This window comes from Mesoplodon mirus (assembly GCF_964341445.2).
Source record: "Mesoplodon mirus genome assembly, chromosome: X".
In the NCBI taxonomy this organism is placed as follows: domain Eukaryota; kingdom Metazoa; phylum Chordata; class Mammalia; order Artiodactyla; family Ziphiidae; genus Mesoplodon; species Mesoplodon mirus.
This window is the reverse complement of record NC_138981.1, coordinates 87,579,745-87,597,601: the sequence shown is the minus strand read 5'-3', so window position 1 is coordinate 87,597,601 and position 17,857 is coordinate 87,579,745. Positions and strand designations below refer to the sequence as shown.

Below are 17,857 nucleotides of genomic sequence, written 5' to 3'. Positions count from 1 at the left end.
CACGAAAAGATGCTCCATACCCAACTAAATTATCCAGCAAATAATGCAGCTGTTTTTGCTAAGGCTCTTGCAAAACGCTGGTGTCAAAGTATCAAATAATTGCTTTTGGATACCATTATGTGTCAAAGGTTCCCCCTCCCTCAAAACTTTCCCTGTAGAGGGAACAGACCAGCTTTCCTCTTAGCTCTTGGCTTTTCCTTTTATAGAGGCAGTGGCGATTACATGTATATGGGATCTGGGGTTGCCTTACAAAAAACACACACATACTCCTGTCAGTTTTTCAGTGAAAAATTTCCCATAAGATTACTCCTGTCGTTAGCACCTTGATAAATCCATTGGTTTTGCTCCTCTACTTCTTTAATTTTGTATGTCATGGTAGCTATGTCTTTAAAGTTCCTCATAGATTATTTACTTTTAGTTTCTTAGTTGTTCTTTTCATTGAGTTAATTAGGATTCATTCAAAATCCTATGTATTTAAGTAAAAACTAGAAAGAGTTACAAATTCCCTGTTTACAGTCTACAGTATAATGCATTATTTGCCTTAACTTGGAATTATAAACCAAATTAGGAAAGGCTTAGCATTCTCATTAAGATTTACTGCACAGAGAAAAGTGTTACTGGGAGAGGCAATCCACCTTGGGTCCTGAGCATCCCTGCACGTTCTTATTGGGTATACCAAGAATGTAAGGCCCTGACCACTCTTTATGCAGGCAGTCCATTTCTCAGAGTTGTGTTTGCAGCAAGCAACTTTGAGGGATGAGGTAACGTCTTTCCCTGGACACAGAGCAGGCTTGCTTTTGCTTACTATGAAAGCAGTGAATTCTCCAAACTCAGGTATCTTTCCTAAAACACAGTGCACTGCATGTGTAGGCATCCAAGGGACTTGAGGATAATGGGGAACTGATATAAACCAATATGAAGCCGTTGCTATTGCTTTTACCATGAGTAATAATGTCCTTAGTCTCTGATCAGGATTCTAGTGTCTTCTGTTATAGCAAAAGCAGGTTAAACAGTAGCAGGTTAATGTTAACTTGTTAATTTGTAAGTAGGGTAAAATCTCAGACTGCACACTTCTTGACAGGTGTTTCCAGATATTATTCCCTAAATCAATTATGCTAGGGCAATGTTGCCCACTAGGATGATTTTTGCCATATCTATATACCACTTTTGCTGTTAACATTGTGTTCTACTTCATGTTTGTCTTCAAACAAACTCATTTAATTTGAATATTTTTGAAAAGGAAATTTGAGTACATTTTTGAAAAGGAAACTTTATAACACCACCCTAAATCTAAACTATCATCATTTGCCTTAAAGAGAGTATTCATTAATACACATTCAAATAAATATCAATACATGAATATTACAACTTAAAATATTTGTGTATTATCTGAAATCATCTCCACCTACCACCAGGCCCTTCTACTTTAATCTCAAGTTATCTGATTGCATCCAGGGTAGTCATGGCTGGGACAAAAACTATCACAACTAATGTTTTTAGTTAGTGACTTTTGAAGTATTTTCTTTAAAAGTTATATTCTTTCCTTTAAAAGTTCCCATCAAGCCCCCTTGTGAAGGAAAAAAGGGGTAAAGGAAGTCCAGTGCTCTGACCTGCAATGGGGACAGTCATTGTTCTCCAGGTATGTATGTCCAGGACAGCCTGGCCTTCAGCCTAGAAGAGTCTGATGCCTGCTGCAGGCTGGAACACAGAAACCAAAGTCAGACAACCCTGGAGAGGGGTGTGCCTTGGGGGAGCCCTTCCACATCCTGCCCCAGCTCCACCCCTCAGAGTGCCAGGGGGTTGGATTCATACCATCCTATAAAAGTGGCACAGTAAGTCTTTGGACCCTCATCTCACTCCAGCCAGAATCCAGACCAACCAGCAACCATCAGACTGTTGCAACCTTGAAGAATAATCTGGAGAGATTAATTGCCCCAAAAAGAGCATCACAGAGGAAAAATAATATACAACTGGCACAACTGTGAGCCACATATACATATATAGATACATATATAGTTATGAAGATTTGGATGCAGATATACATACACAGTAAGTCTTACACAGCACTTCATACATTTCCAAGTAAGCATGGGAATATCCCGAAATCTTACTTGAACCTCCCTTTAAACATTTACACAGGTCTAAGGGTATCTTTTGAGCTGGTGAGGAGGGCCTGCCACCACTCTTTTGGGAGAGATTGCTCACCCTAAGGAAATAAGAGTCAGGAAGATAAAACCAATCTTTAGGCTCATAAGCAACTCTGACTAAAGCATAATGTCTGTTACTCAGACTTATCTTCTGGTCCCACCCCCAAAGAGACCCATTGTGTTCGAGTCTTATGGGGAAGAGGGAGTCTGTGATTAAAATCCCAAAGTTGCCAAGTATCAATAAGATATCACAGCCCAAGTGGCCCTGCATAAATGTCTATCTAAATTTAAGAGATGGGCGTTTCCCCCACTTCTGTAGAGGTCAGACTGGAGAGTCAGTCCATTGGGGGTTCCAAAGAAATGTTGGGCTTCACTATTTGAGATTTCTAACACATCAGCAGTGTTACGGGCCTGAGAAGTACAGAACCTGAATGAAGGGGCAGAAATACCTAATACACATGGTAGTATCAAGGGGAGGAGGATGGAAGGCTGGGCAGGCACAGCAGGAGAGAAACACAAAGGTAGTGCCCACCTTACAGTTGTCTGGATTTGTTCTTAAACACAGGTGAGAACTACTTTCTCCCTCCAAAATACCTGAAATAAATCTCTTAGGAGTTGGGATCCTGCATGAGCAGATGGGAACAAAAGCTTGTCAAATATAGTTCACAGTCACTACCTTGTCTGGTCCTCATAAGATCCCTGAAAGTTCTTTATCATCTCTATTTTTCAGATGAGAAAAGATGTAAAATTTATTCTCCTAGCTAAGTGGTCTGGTGGTAATTTGGAGTTCACATTTGCTTCTAAAATTCTGCCATTAAATATTGTGTCCCAATGCCTTTAGAAATATACTCAGTACTGTTGTTTACTCCTTTTTTAAATAAAACTTTTATTATTTTTAACAATAATGTGTGTACATTCTAGGAATAAGGAAAAATACAAATAAGCTGAATAAAAAAATCCCTCATAATCCTACCACTGACTGTACTTTTTGCCTTTCATCCTTCACGTGTTCTTCTGTGCATATATGTAATATATAAACGTACTCTTCCCTTTCAAAAATATGATATTCACATATTACTTAGTGACTTTTTTTTTCATTTTATATCCTGCCAGGAACCTCTTTTTGTACAAATGAGTAAAGTTCTCTTATTAAAAGGCAAAGACTTGTAGATTGGTTTGAAGTAAAATAAACAATGAGATACATCTAAAACCACTAATAGCAACAAGTAAAAAGTAGAAAGATGGACAAAGGTGTATTGGGAAAACGCAAATCAAAAGAAAGTAATGTTAACATCAAAAAGAAAAATCAAGGTAAACTACATTAAATAGGGGTAAGGATGGTTTCGATTAACCTTCCAACGCATCACTATAAGTTTGTTTCTTACTCTCCTTATCTCGTCTAATTCATTCACTTCTCTAAACATATCTTCCTTGCTTAAATGCCTGTTGTGTATATCTTCTTTAAATTCCTGGAGAGACTGAATCAGCCTTTCTCTAAAAGTTCCTTCTGTTTTTTCCTCCTCTGGCTCTTCCTCCTCCTCTGGCTTTTCCTCAGGCTTTGGCTCTTCCTCAAGTTTTGGTTCACTCTCATTTTCTGGTTTTCCTTCAATCTTTTGACAGGGTTTCATCTTGTATCTGTCTCTCTTCCTCCTGTTCCCTCTTCCTTTCTTTTTTTCTGCTTATTCTTCTTGGAAAACAACTACTTCTAGGAAGCAAGAAGGAGACATTAAGTCAAAAGCTTGGTTAACGGACCAGTGCTCTGGACACAAGTCTCCGTATTTGCTTTTTGTGATTAAGAGCTATCACCAAATATTTTCCACTTGGGCGACTCAGTCTGCCATCTGGGTTTCCCCGAGCTTGCTGCTCCTACCCCCACTTTCCACCTTCTCACCTCCCTCGTCCCTCCCTCCAGCCTTTTCCAAGGCTCTCCTCAACCATTTCTCCCGTCACAAGGCATAACGCAAGATCCTCCTAGAACAGAGTAGGCTGGGAGAAGGGGGTTGCGGGGAAAGAACAGGGGCCGACAACCTCAGTCCCTCCCTTGCCCACCTCCACCCCAGGGGTCTTTATATTTCCTTCACCTACCCGTACTGATCCGGTCAGTTTCTTCCTCGCCTTTTCTAGCCCTGCGTACTGCTATGAACAACAGACCTGCAGACCTGCGGACAAACGGGAAACGGGAGGCGGAGGGCGTGAGGGTGAGGGTGAGGGTGGGGGTGGGGGGTGGGGCGAGCGCTCAGTAGGCCGACAAGCACCACGCACTTTTCTCATTAAGGTTCTCGGTTATGGAAACTTTCCCACCTTCTTATTCCCGCATTTGTCCCCCTCTCCATAGTGCAAGTTAAGTCGAATTTTCCATCAGACAGGGAGTAGGAAAAGCAGATTATTTCCAAACTATCTTTAAGACTGACGGGGGCGGTTGGGGGGTGGGTAAGTGTTGGGAAAGCGGTCTGAGGTGGCAGAGGATGATTATTTTTAAACTCTCACAGGTCTCCCTGTCCTTCTCCCGGGACCCCTAGTCCCTTTCCCAAGGGTCACCATTTCCTGCAGACCTGGAGGTGGGAGGTGGAGAGATGGAATTGACCAGGGCTCCCTCAAGTCTCTGCTCTAGGCCACCCCCACCCTAGAAATTCCCAGACAGCACCTATTTTGCCACCAACCTGCAAAATTCCGGCAAGCTGACTCCTTCTCCTTCTCCTAACCTCGGGCCTCACCGGCTGCGCTGCTGAAGCAAGCTGGTACCCAGAAGGGAACAAGGACCAGACTAACAGGACTTCTGCACACGTCGACTCCTGGTCACGTGATATCTACGTCACCAGTGAGCTCGGGTCCCCAATTTCCACTCCCACCAAAAGCGCGGCAGAAGTGGGCCGGCCCTCTGCCCCCTCCCCCCTTATACATTTGGCCCTTTCCATCCCAGAGGGGGAACATGTTATTTTCCTTTCTCTGATTACTAGGGAGGGGCTGCATCTTTTTCTGGAGCTACTAAACTTTTCTACTTTTTTCAAGAATTGTCTTTTCCTGCCTTCTGCTCCCAGGATTAAGAACTCCAACCTACATCCATCGCCCCTCCCCCAGCCTCCATTTCATCTGCAATCTAGTCCTTGGCTGTTGTGGAGCAGGGTTGGTCTGGCAGCAGGTTGTTTAAAAAAAAAAAGGATGGTGGGGGAAGCCTGGGACAGGAGTAAGATTTTTTAATGTAGTTTCTTACTTTATTCTTAATACTTTTCTATATTTTTTTAAAAGTAACTGAAAAAAACAAAATTCAGCTGAGTAAATGTGAAGAGCTAATTGGCTTTATACAGCAATTCATGAACAGGGTAGCAACCCATCTAGCAGCTAGAAGGGCGCTCCCACGGGTTGTACAAAATGGAAGGTTTTTAAAGGCAGGAGAGTGGGGCAAGGGAGCTATTAGCAAAATAAAATAAAGGATTATATTTAGGCCAGGACAACTTTTTTGGGGGCGAGGGGAGAGGAAGGGAGCAGCAAGGGTTTTATCATGCAGATTGCTTCTTCTTTCTCTGGGAGATGGAGGAGCTTATGCCACAGATTACCTTACTGTTGCTTGACCACAAAATTCCAGACTGGTTGATTTAAGATTACATTTCTGGGAGAGGTTGAAACTGCAATTAGGTCAAGTATTAAATCTAGGTTTGGTATCATAGGCTTTAGCACAGGAGATGTGGTTTGGAGCCTGTGGTTTTCTTTTTAACAAACTTTTATCTTTTATAGTCGGAAAAGACAAAGAATTACTTTGGTTAAGTGAGGTAGTATGTGTACAGTCCTGAGAATAGTGCCTGGCATATGGTAAGTGCTTTAAAAGTACAAACTATTATTATAATTATATTAGGATCTCGTTTGGGGAAAAGGATTCAAAATGAGAAAAAATAATGTCTGACTCCAGAGTCTTGGTGGTGGTATTTGCCAAGAAGTAATTGGTTTGGTCCTCTGGATGCCCTCTTTCCCAGGTAGTGAAGAGTCAACGGGGCAAGATGTGCTGACTTGGAAACTTCACTTCTATCCTTCTAAACCACATTCTAGATACCTAGGACCCTAGAATATCCTGCCCAAAGCACCTGGAGCCTAAATGCAAGACTTGCTCATGCCTCTTCTCCAGATCTATCCTCTTGAGAGTGACCCACATCCCCTGTGGGTTCATGCTGGGGTTGGAGTAGATGATACAGCTGGAAAGGCAGAACCCCCTTCATATGAGGCCATTTGGAGAAAGGGCTAAAGGAAAGGGTGTACTGCCAGGCCAATAGGAGCTCAGAGAAGGCAAAGGCCAGTTAGCCCAAAATAGCCAGAAGAAGCCTCATGGAGGTAAAAGACCTTGACCTGGGCCTCACAGGGAGGATAAGACCTAGATGGAGGGGGGAAGGAAAGAGGAGACCAGTCTGACTGAACCTAGGCCCTGTGGCCTTACCATTACCCTGGCCTGTCTCATGCTGCCTTGCTGGGTCAAGTCCACTCGTTCCTCCTTAAGGGTTTTATGTCTCTTGATGGTGGCTATTGTCCGAAAGCAGGTTCAGTGCAAGCACTTTTTGAAAAGCTCTGCATTACCCCCAAGGACTTTCTCACTTATTTCCAGGTTACAGAATTTGAATTGGTCAACCTTTATGGATAGTTCTTAGGCAGTTGCTAAGTACTTAAATATGCATTCCCTTTGAGCCTGTAAATCCATTCTTAGGTTTTCACTCTGAGGAAATATTTAACAATAGTCACAATGATTTACAACAACATGGTTAGTTTGTAGACCTGAATTCCTGGCATCAATCCTTTGAGTTGGACCTGAATATGCAAAGAGAAGCCACAGGTGAAAGGCAGCAATGAAGGAAAGAGAATTGTTCTAGGAAATAACGGACATGTGCCCAAGCATGTACATATGCACCTGCACATTCACTCGTGTGTATGCATTCTCATAAACCAACGATTCTCCCAGATGATTTTGCTACAAGTTAAAGAAGGCAAACTTCATAATTCTGTTAAAACAATTCAAACTGCACCAACAGTATGTACCATTTAGAAATGGAGAATGACTATTAGGATATTCGACAAAATTCTTTATAAATGGTGCAATTAAGAAGCAAATTAAATGGCTTACAGTGGGGAACAGGTTAAATTAATTGTATAACAACCATATCATAGAATTCTAAGAATTAAAATGAGATCTATTGAGAACATGAGTTAATTTTCCACCTATGCAATTAGAAAAAATGAAAAATATTGATCATATTCAGAGTTGGTGAGGGTATGGAAAAACAAACATTCACATGCACTTTGGAGAATATAAAATAATATAAGAATATGAACTAAACTTATTGTGGTGATCATTTCACAATATATACAAATATTGAATCACTGTGTTGTACACCTGAAACTAATATAGTGTTATCTGTCATTTATACCTCAATTTAAAAAGTAAAAGTACAAGCAAGATGCAAAAATATTAAAAGATAGAATAAAATAGTGCATTTCTGGAGGTCATTTTGGCAATATTAAACCTTAAAATATATGTGCTTTTGGACACATCACTTTCTCTTCTAGTGTTTTATCATGCTGAAATACTCCCACGCCAAATATGGTCAATGTAGTAGTTGTGGTAATAGATTTTTTTAAAGGAAAAAAATAAATATTCCTAAAAGGGGATTGGTTTAAGAAAAGTTTGATAATTCACTAATGCAATACTATGCAGTGATGAAAAATAATAATGTGGAGTTATATTTACTCACATGAAAAAATGCCCAACATATATTGTTAAGAAAGAAGAAAAATTGAAGGTAAATATATGTGGTAGTACATGTTTGTCACAGCATACATATATTTATTTTTGTGTATTTAAAATATAAGTAAATAAAGAAATTCTACCATAGCATGATTAGTAAAGTCCACAAAATTCATTCCTGTAAAATTCTGGGTTATATTATTGAGAGATGAATGAAATTACTAATGTGAGCCTATTTGGTTAGCTCGCTACACAACCCAAGTCCATTAGAGACTCGCTGTGTTTTGATGGCACCTCATAACAGTTGTTTACTCAGCACTCAAGCTTAAACATCATCCTGACGTTTTCCCCTTTCCCCATGCCCATCGCCAATCATGTTATATCCAGTGTCAACTTACTGTGGAGTCTTACTGTGTTTCTCTATCATATTAGAAATTTGAATGAATATATACTGAACTATTCTGATAGGATATATTTGAAATGAGTAGTCAATATAAAAGGAACTTTTCCTTTCTAAGTGTTGCATTTATATATTTAAAATTTATCTTTAATAGGCATGCATTAATTAATAACATTCAAAAAATGATTGAGATAAAACTTTGAAAACATGCAGAAGAAATAAAATATCTGACAAATATAAGCTAGTCATATATATATATAGAAATGAAAGTGTTTTATAATATATTGGTAGGTGAAAAAAGCAGATTATAAATGGTAACCTGCAGGAGGTCCTGTTAAAAATAATATATGTGAGTAGATATTTATATGTATACACCAAAATATTAGAAGTGGGTATGACTGGGTGATTGGTGGGCATATAGGTGATTTATATATTATTTTATATACTTCTTTGTAGAGTCTTCTATATTTTCTCAGTGGGTATGTGTAAATTCTATAATAAAGCATAGTCTGCAAACAGTATGACCTTATCTTGTGACACACATTTTGCATATATACTTCTCTGTAGCGGAGCAGAATTTGATTCAAGGGCTCCACTACCTGTTTGATGTGTGGGGTCCTTGCAATGGTTGGATGCCTCACATTTGCTTCCCTTGCCCTATTAGTGACTACTATCCATTAAAACAAGGCTCTACTCCCCATGCTCTGACTATGCCTCCCTCCATTTCAAGTTTGAGATAGTCAAGCTATAATACTAGTCATACATTGGACAGGAGGTATCTCTTTCCAAATTTTACCCTGTGAGAAATAATTTCTTTAGGAAATTTTTTTTGCTAAAAGTAATATTGTTGGCACTAATATAATATTTTAAGCAGACTATAAAATAGTCTTAGTTACCAATTCAATGCTTTTAAAAATATATATGAATAGAGCAAGAAAAGATTGTATTTCTGGCTCTGCTCGACAAATAGCTTTTATGTATAGTTCCTTGACTTTTTTTCAGTGAAAATGTTTTACTTTTGCAAATAAAGGCAATAAATACTATTTAAAAGCAGGTTATAAAACAATGTGTATAAAATTATTCCAGTTATATTTAAAAACACACACAGAAGGAAAGAAAACCCTCAAAATCTACACTCAATTTCATTTATTTCATGACTCTCAAACATACATTATTCCCTAAGGAAATATTTCTAAAAGTGAAATTGCTAGGTCTAAAAGTCTGAAAAATCTTATGATTTTTTTATGTGTATTGCCTAAAGGGCCAGCAAGATAATTCAACAAATTTACACGTGTACTTACAGCCCATGTGGATGTTCTCATATAAAATGGATGGTGTTTTTTTTAATTCCTCAATTTGACAAGGGAATAAGAATACCTTGAAGTTTTAATTTGTATATATATTTTTTAAGAAGTAAAACTTTCTTTATTCATAGATGACATGATTGCCAATTTAGAAAATCCTACAGTCTACAAAAAAGTCACCAGAACTAATGAGTACAGTAGACCTGTAGATAGGATATCAATTATATATCTAAATACTGAAACTAAATAACTTATTACACTTATTTTCCACATAGATGTCTTCTTTGGTCAATACCCTACTGATGTCTTTTCACCAGTTTTCAGGCAGTGATAACTACTGTTGTCTTGTTGATTTTTTCGGAACATTTTATTACAGATAGATAACTATCATTTCAGTTAGTCTCATTGGTTGTAAGGAATAGAGACTTAGGCCAGCTCAGCTGAGGCAGATCCATCGTGAGAATTTATGAGATAGTAAAGAAGACTACGATCTTGAAGAAATCTGACAATTGACAGCCAGTTTCGAATGGACCTCTAGAAGTTAGGGCCTGAGCATTTTTAGTGTTCTGCCATTAACTTGGTTCAGCTGTGGACCCAGTCTCTTCTCCCTTCCTCTCACATCCCCTACTTCTCCTTTGTCTTGTCTCTGCTTCATAGCTTCAGCTTCCCCGTAATGTTGCCCTGCTCATGTATCAGGTTTTCTCAGGTTCCTAAGGTACAAACCCTCTTCCAAGAAAAGTGCATGTACCCCACTAACCCCAAACTTGGACAAATTTGCATAGAATCTCAGGTGGTCCACAGACTTCCCTAGTTGAGAACACCTGGGCCAGGTTAATTAATATGGTCAGCTGGTGAGAATTCCTTGGACACTGGCCTAAGCCTGGCTGAGGGGCCATCAGGATAGGGATGGACTGGCAGGCAGCAACCCTGTTGCAGGGCTAGACTCCTCCTGGGTTTCCTGGAGGTAAAGAGGCCAGAGGTGAGAGGCCTAGCAGGCTGCATCCCTCTAACAGAACATAACTGAACTAATTAGTATTTATGAAGATTAAAAACTCCTCAAAGTGGAAGAGATAGATTATTTTTCTAAAATGACAAAAATAAGACACTAAGACTCAATAGGGATTAATTTCTGAACATGTAAAATGTTGATTTGTTTTAGAAAAATTTAGGTTTAAAATTTTCAAAATAATTAGGCTGTTTTTTTTAAAGCTATTTAAGAAGTATCACTAGAAGCATTCTGTAAATGATAAATGTAAACATGACCAAATTATGAAGGATTTCCTATTTAGTAGAAAATCTTATATTTTATTGTAAATTACTTTTCTCCCCAAAGAGTATGTCTTAAAGATTGTGAACAATTAACATGTTTTTAAAAATTGCTCTTTCCTTTGTAGCTGATGGAAAATATTTTCTTTTTTTAAAAAAATTATTTTGTGTCCCTCATGACTTTTAAAGAGGGCTCTTTTAAATTTATTTTATTTATTTATTCTTGGCTGCATTGGGTCTTCGTTGCTGTGTGCAGGCTTTCTCTAGTTGTGGTGAGTGGGGACTACTCTTCATTGCTGCACAGGCTTCTCATTGCAGTGGCTTCTCTTGTTGAGGAGCATGGGCTCTAGGCACGCGGGCTTCAGTAGTTGTGGCACATGGGCTCAGTCGTTGTGGCTCACGGGCTCTAGAGCGCAGGCTCAGTAGTTGTGGCACATGGGCTTAGTTGCTCTGCAGCATGTGGGATCTTCCTGGAGCAGGGCTCGAACCCGTGTCCCCTGCCTTGGCAGGCGGATTCTTAACCACTGCACCACCAGGGAAGCCCGATGGAAAATATTTTCTATTTGATATATGTTAAGTTAGCCAAATAACAAAGCACTCCAACGAAAAGAGAAGTCTTAGGATGAATACCCATACTCTTCCTCCCCCCAACATGTAAGTATCGTACTTCTGAAATGTAAAAACAAAGCACTTTAAATTTAAAAATTGGAACATAAAAGTACACAGAAGAAAGATAATGTTCCACTTTCCACTCCCAGCCTCCTTTCCTGATACCTAGCTTTCTGGCCATTTAGGTGCAGGTAAGGGCTTCAGGGGAAAAATAATAATGACTACCAGGAGAGGAGGTTCTGGGAAGGAGCAGGCTGGGGAGCAGTTAGAACAGGGGAAAGGGCTAATCCCACAAGAAGATTAAGTGGACAATAACTCCAAGAGAAAATGCCGCCTCTCTCTTACACTACATCTGACCTCCTGAAATGCCAAGGTGGAAAAAGAGACATTCCAAATCCAGGGTGACAAGAGGAGGAGGGGTTGAGTGTTCCTGCTGCCTTGCTTGGGTGGGAGGCAGGATCAGGAACCTGAACTCCCTTAGTGTCAGTTGATGAGAGTCTACCTGGGCCCAAATCCATTTCTTCCTGTCTTTTGTATCCTCTGAGTAATGATTCCTGTTGCAGAGGAGGAAAAACTTCTGGTCAAGGAATGCAGGGAAAAGCAACGGTCCAGTCCAGGAATGGTGTAAGTTTGTGTTCTGACTGAAGAAGCTTGGGGTAACCCTGGCACCAGGATGGCTAGGGACTGAGGGCAGAATCCTCAAGTGGGTCAGAGTCTGTTTTCTGGTCACACCTTCCTTACCCAAAGTCCATTTTGAGTGGTCCTGGGGGCAAGCAGTTTATGAATATGGACACAGGTATATGCTGGAAAGCTTTCCACTCAGCCCCTGCTCCCAGTGTCCCACACCTATTTTGGTGCCAAATATTTTGGTAGTAGGAGTGTGGAAACCAATCACCGGAGGAGGAAACAAAGAGGCACAGAGAGCGAAAGTTTTACTTTAAATAGTCACCCCTCGTCCACCATTGTGGGTATTTAAAAGAGGAGGAGTACCAAAGGCTGAGGGTGGCTACGGATAAAGGAGGGACAAAGTTGGGATATATAGTTTTGGGAGACGCCGGGCGGGTCCGGGAAGGGCTGGGCGGCTGCAGGTCTGCACTGAGTTCTTGCTGCAGCAGCCCCCGCTTCCCCGACCCCAACCATCCGCAGGTCTGAGGTTCGTCGGGTCAGGCGAGAATGCCGCGGCGGCGGAGGAGACAGCATGGAAAGGCGCAGTCTATGCGAGGGACAGTGGTGGGGGGCGGGAACAGAGCCCAGCCTGAAGCTCCCCTCCGGATCCTCCCTTTTTGTGCCTGCATACGCCTGGGGAAGCATCTACGTACAGGAAAAAATGGTGAGTTTTAAAGGAGGAAGGAGAGAGAAGCGAGCGGGAAGACGGAGCACCGTCTGGAGGCCCCCGGGAGGGCGCACGCGTCCTCTTAGGTGGGAAAAATAGAATTTCAGAAACCTTTGAAATCTGAATCTTGAAAGGTGCATAGTAGGGCCTCTGTCCTCGGTGCTGATCTTCCCGTCAAGCATTCAGTCCTTTCGCTTGCCTTTTGTCTCCTACGAGTAATGGAGTCCAAAGTGGAATAAGCAGGGGGAAAAAAATCTCAACATGGAAAATGTTCCCCAGGAAATAAAGGAAAAGGAAAAAGAAGGAGGAGATCCTGCCCCTGTGGAGAATGGAGAGGAAGCTCGCCCTGTGGGAGGGAATGAAAGCTAGAAGCCTGAAGGCAATATTGGAAGGGGTTGGGCTCTGCTTTCCCAGGATTTTACGCTTGTCAATAACATTAACGTGATAGACATAGACGGAGATACAGATGATACCGAAAGTTTCACGGAAAACATGGGAGAGTTAAACTCAGGGCAATAAAGTTAAGGTATAGTTTATCTGGCCTTAGTAGGACCACCCTCATCATTGCCACCATGAGGAATTTTTCCTTATGCCTTGAAAACTGAGGTTTTCTCTGAGGTTAATACTTTTCAACCTTGTTTTCTGTTTATTTGCCTTTTCTTGGTGTAATTTTACTCATTCAATTGCTTCAAAACTTTCAGTATTGTCAGCATCTATTTGAATATTGAATTCAGACCAAATCCACAAGTTTTTCTTTGTCAGCAGAGGTGTTTCACTCATTTGAATAGAAAGATGTTCATTGTCTGTTTCAAAAGTGAAAAAAAAAGTTAGAAAGCAGTGTGTAAATTTATCGTTGCTTCATTTTAGAGCATATATATTTATGTATTACATATATTAACAATGAGTCTTAAAGTATATATACTAAAATGTGGGTGTTTATCTTTAGATGGCATAATTTTTTTTTTTTTCTGGTATGCGGGCCTCTCACTGTTGTGGTCTCTCCCGTTGCGGAGCACAGGCTCCGGACGCGCAGGCTCAGCGGCCATGGCTCACGGGCCCAGCCGCTCCATGGCATGTGGGATCTTCCCGGACCGGGGCACAAACCCGTGTCCCCTGCATCGGCAGGTGGACTCTCAACCACTGCGCCACCAGGGAAGCCCCTAGATGGCTTAATTTTGAATGATTTGATTTCTTTCTCTTTGATAACTGTATTTTCCCCAAATTTGTATTTATTACTTATACCCCTAAATGTAATAAGTAATAAAAGTCATGTGTCAATCACCTTTTTAAACAAGTGTCATTTAATAAAAACTTGTTAAAAGAACAAAACATGCATTTCAAGGTTTTTTTTTAGAATTTCCTTTTTAGCAATATAACCCTAGTATTTATCACCCTGACATTCTTTAAAAGGGTCACCCTTGACATTCATGAAAAGAGAATACTATTTACCTCCCAGGGCTGCTGAGCAGATCAGATGAGGTACCCTATGTGTGAACTTTGTTGTCTTGGACCCTACCTGACTCCCCTGCCCTTTCAGAACCCTGGCTGCAGTGATATTTAGGGAGGACTGAGGGATATCTAACCTATGCCCGGGAACAATTTTAGGCAACTGAGAAGTAGGTGCCACCCTCCTCTGGATACTGCCATGTCTTCTACACTCTACTGTCATTTCTCCTTCATCTTATTCCTTCTGCTGACAGAGGTTTTGGAGTCCTCAAGGTGAAAAAGCCTTCCTGATTTCTGTGAGATCACTGTTACACTTATGAAGGTGGGTACTACACAAAAGTGCCTCAGGAAATAATATCTTAGCCAAGGTCTTAGTAAAAACAGGAATTTCTTATTTTACTTATAGGTCCTCTGCTCTCTAGGGACTCAGACATGATTCCATTTGGGTGGAGAGTGCTGGGTCAAGACATGAATAAGACAAAATGATGACTTGAACAGTTGGAGTCAGCCACTTATTACCTTAATTATAATAAAGATTATATTTCTTTTCTGCTAGTAAAAGTTTACAAGAATAATCTCCAGATGGTGACAACATTGACTCTTTCTGCCTGCAATGTTATTTCCAGAGGTGACTTCTCTCTCAGGACACTCTACAGTCTCTCATACAAAAAATTCTCAGCAGACCCACTCACTAGGGCAACAGACACACATGAAGTGTATAAATTACAGAGGTATTCACTTTCTTTAATCAAAACTGAGTAACATTAGCCAAATCTGATATTATCCCTACATGAAAGAGTTTAAAATATTTTGTGAGGGCTTCCCTGGTGGCGCAGTGGTTGAGAGTCCGCCTGCCGATGGAGGGGACATGGGTTCGTGCTCCGGTCTGGGAAGATCCCACATGCCGCGGAGTGGCTTGGCCCATGAGCCATGGCCATTGAGCCTGTGTGTCCGGAGCCTGTGCTCCGCAGTGGGAGAGGCCACAACAGTGAGAGGCCCACATACCGCAAAAAAAAAAAAAAAAAAAAAAAAAAATATATATATATATATATATATATATATATATATTTTGTGAGATAAAAAAAATTCCTAAAAGTGTTAGCAATTACTCCACTGCAGAACTGTGCCATTCTCATAGCATGTACAGTTTCTTTATCAACCTTATACTCCTAGTGTCTATTACAATGTTTGACATATTGTAAATGTTGAATAAATGTTTAATATGGTCATTTTGACTCTGTGGGGATCCTCAAGTCCTTTACCTAGTTCTACTCTTGACTAAAGAACAGCAGGTAACTCATTTCATTTCTCTAGGGGCAAAGACATGCATTTCCTAGGGAGACTAGTAGAGGCCAGATGACACGTTAAATTAAAACACGAATAAAATTTAGCAAGATTTTCATAGTGTGTCACACAGACTGCCTGATTTAGAATCTCCTATTGTAACAGAGAAGAACAAACCTGGCTCCATATTGGATCTACTTCTTTAGCTCTAACTTTTGTACTCTGTTGCCTGTTCTTAGTTATTCTGGCTCTGTACCTTTGTAAAGGAATGTTGCCTGTAGCCTGAAATATACATAATAGCCCTTTTCTCAAGGCTCTGCCTCCCAGGCTTGACCTTTCCATATAGAGATAAAAGTTGTAGAACAGAGAATAACGCTTGTCTTGTTGGAGGTTTACAGGAACATCGTGACCAGACCTACCTGGATAGCTGCAAGAACAAAGAATTTTCACGTCCCTTCCGGGGTCTGGTGGGCACCAAGGAGTCTGTAACAAGCAGCCACACCCTCTCCTCTTTTTGTATAAAGGAAGCCTGAATTCTAACTCTGGTAAGACGGTTCTTTGGGACACTAGTCTGCCATCTTTTTGGTCTGCTGGCTTACAAATAAAGTCGATATTCCTTGCCCCAACACCTTGTCTCTTAATTTATTGGCCTGGTCTGTGGCAAGCAGTAGGAGCTTGGACTTGGTAACACTCTCTATTGCTAATAATGTAGACTTTGGCACCCTTCTCTGGATTACATGAATCAATCGTACTTCCAACTGGGCCCCAGAACGTGTATTATTAACTTGCTTCCCTGAGAGACTATGATGTGTACTAACACTGGAGAACCACTGGTGGTACGGTGGAAACACTTATATTAAGTACTGCCTTAGTTCATTTGGGCTGCGATAACAAAAATGCCATGGATTGGATGGCTTAAATAACAGAAGTTTATTTTTCCCTGTTCTGGGGTAGGAAGGCCAAGATCAAGGCACTGGCAGATTTGGTTTTTGGAAAGGGCCCGCTTCCTGATTCGTAGACTGCAAGCTCCTTTCTGTGTCCTCATACTGTGGAAAAAGCAAGGGAGGTTGCTGGGGTATCATTTATAGTGGCACTAATCCCATTCATGAGGGCTCCATCCTCAAGACTTAATCACTTTTTAAAGGTCCAAACTCCAATTACCATCACAGTGGGGATTAGGTTTCAACATATGAATTTCAGGGGGACACAAAAATAGGCCTAGAAAAAGACTGCAAGGAAATACAATAAAATGTAAGAGATTCTAGCAATGCATATATCACATGACCTAAATTGTCTTATGCTATGTTAGGATCAATTTTTTAGAATCTTTCAACATTTCTCACATTGCAATATATCATAAAATACATGTGTAGGGCTTCCCTGGTGGCGCAGTGGTTGAGAGTCCGCCTGCCGATGCAGGGGACACGGGTTCGTGCCCCGGTCTGGGAAGATCCCACATGCCGCGGAGCGGCTGGGCCCGTGAGCCATGGCTGCTGAGCCTGCGCGTCCGGAGCCTGTGCTTCACAACGGGAGAGGCCACAACAATGAGAGGCCCACATACCGCAAAAAAAAAAAAAAAAAAAAAATACATGTGTAAATTTTATGTGATAGCTTTATTTTTTATTAAAAAAGGTGTTACTGAAGCAATGGTGTATGTTGCTCATGCTGTAATCTAATAATCAAGAAAGTAAGGTGCATAAATATATATGGGAATGTGCATACACAAATAGAAAAAGACATAAAGGAATTCACCATTGAAGACATGTGGGAATTGATGTGTGATAAAATGTAATTTTTCTGCTGTTATTTACTTCAATGTCTGGCTTTTAGATTTTATTTTTTGTACAGTTAAAAGCTTATTGCCATTAAAACAATTCTGAATATATATATGTCATCATGTTAATTTGGACTATGCAGAAAAATGGTAAAAATAACAATATTCATAACATACTTTTAGCGTGCACCATATTAGAGACAGTGTTCTCAGCTATTTACAGGTACTAATCAATCCATTCCTCAGAAGAAATCTGTGAGGGCTATACTATCAATGTACCCATTTTATGTAGGAGGAAACTGAGGCACATAGAGATTAAGCAAATTACCTGTAGTTGTATAGCTAGTAAGTTTTAAAACCAGGATATAGCCCAAACTATTGGGTCCAGAATCAGTGCTCTCAGCCTTTCAATAAAACAAATACCTAATCCATTAAAGCAATGATTGGAACAGCCACCTATTTTCTTAAATATAATTTCAAAATGGCTGTGTTTTAGATATCTTAGTAGTGGCAAATTCCAATCCTATTGTTTCCTCTAAAGGGAGACGGTTTTCCCCTCACATTGAATAAAA

At 40.5% G+C, this 17,857-nt stretch overlaps 1 protein-coding gene across 4 annotated transcripts; it reads right to left on the bottom strand.

The window, feature by feature from the left end:
• Positions 1-878: 878 nt before the first annotated feature.
• On the bottom strand, positions 879-4,932 carry TCEAL9 (transcription elongation factor A like 9). 4 transcript variants are annotated; one of them, XM_082609929.1, is made up of 3 exons: positions 4,808-4,932; positions 4,233-4,306; positions 879-3,852 (listed from the first exon to the last, which is right to left on the bottom strand). In XM_082609929.1, the coding sequence occupies exon 3, from the start codon at positions 3,773-3,775 to the stop codon at positions 3,464-3,466; it is 312 nt and encodes a 103-aa protein (XP_082466055.1). In that variant the 5' UTR covers positions 3,776-3,852; positions 4,233-4,306; positions 4,808-4,932; the 3' UTR covers positions 879-3,463. The 4 variants fall into 4 exon arrangements, with proteins under 4 accessions (XP_082466055.1, XP_082466057.1, XP_082466054.1 ...); XM_082609931.1 differs by having other exon boundaries at positions 879-3,849; XM_082609928.1 differs by having other exon boundaries at positions 4,233-4,298.
• Between the last annotated feature and the right edge of the window lie 12,925 nt (positions 4,933-17,857).

What these genes read in the sequence shown, in the direction of transcription:
- TCEAL9 (XM_082609929.1), bottom strand. Translation starts at nt 3,775, where the DNA reads ATGAAACCCTGTCAAAAGATTGAAGGAAAACCAGAAAATGAGAGTGAA.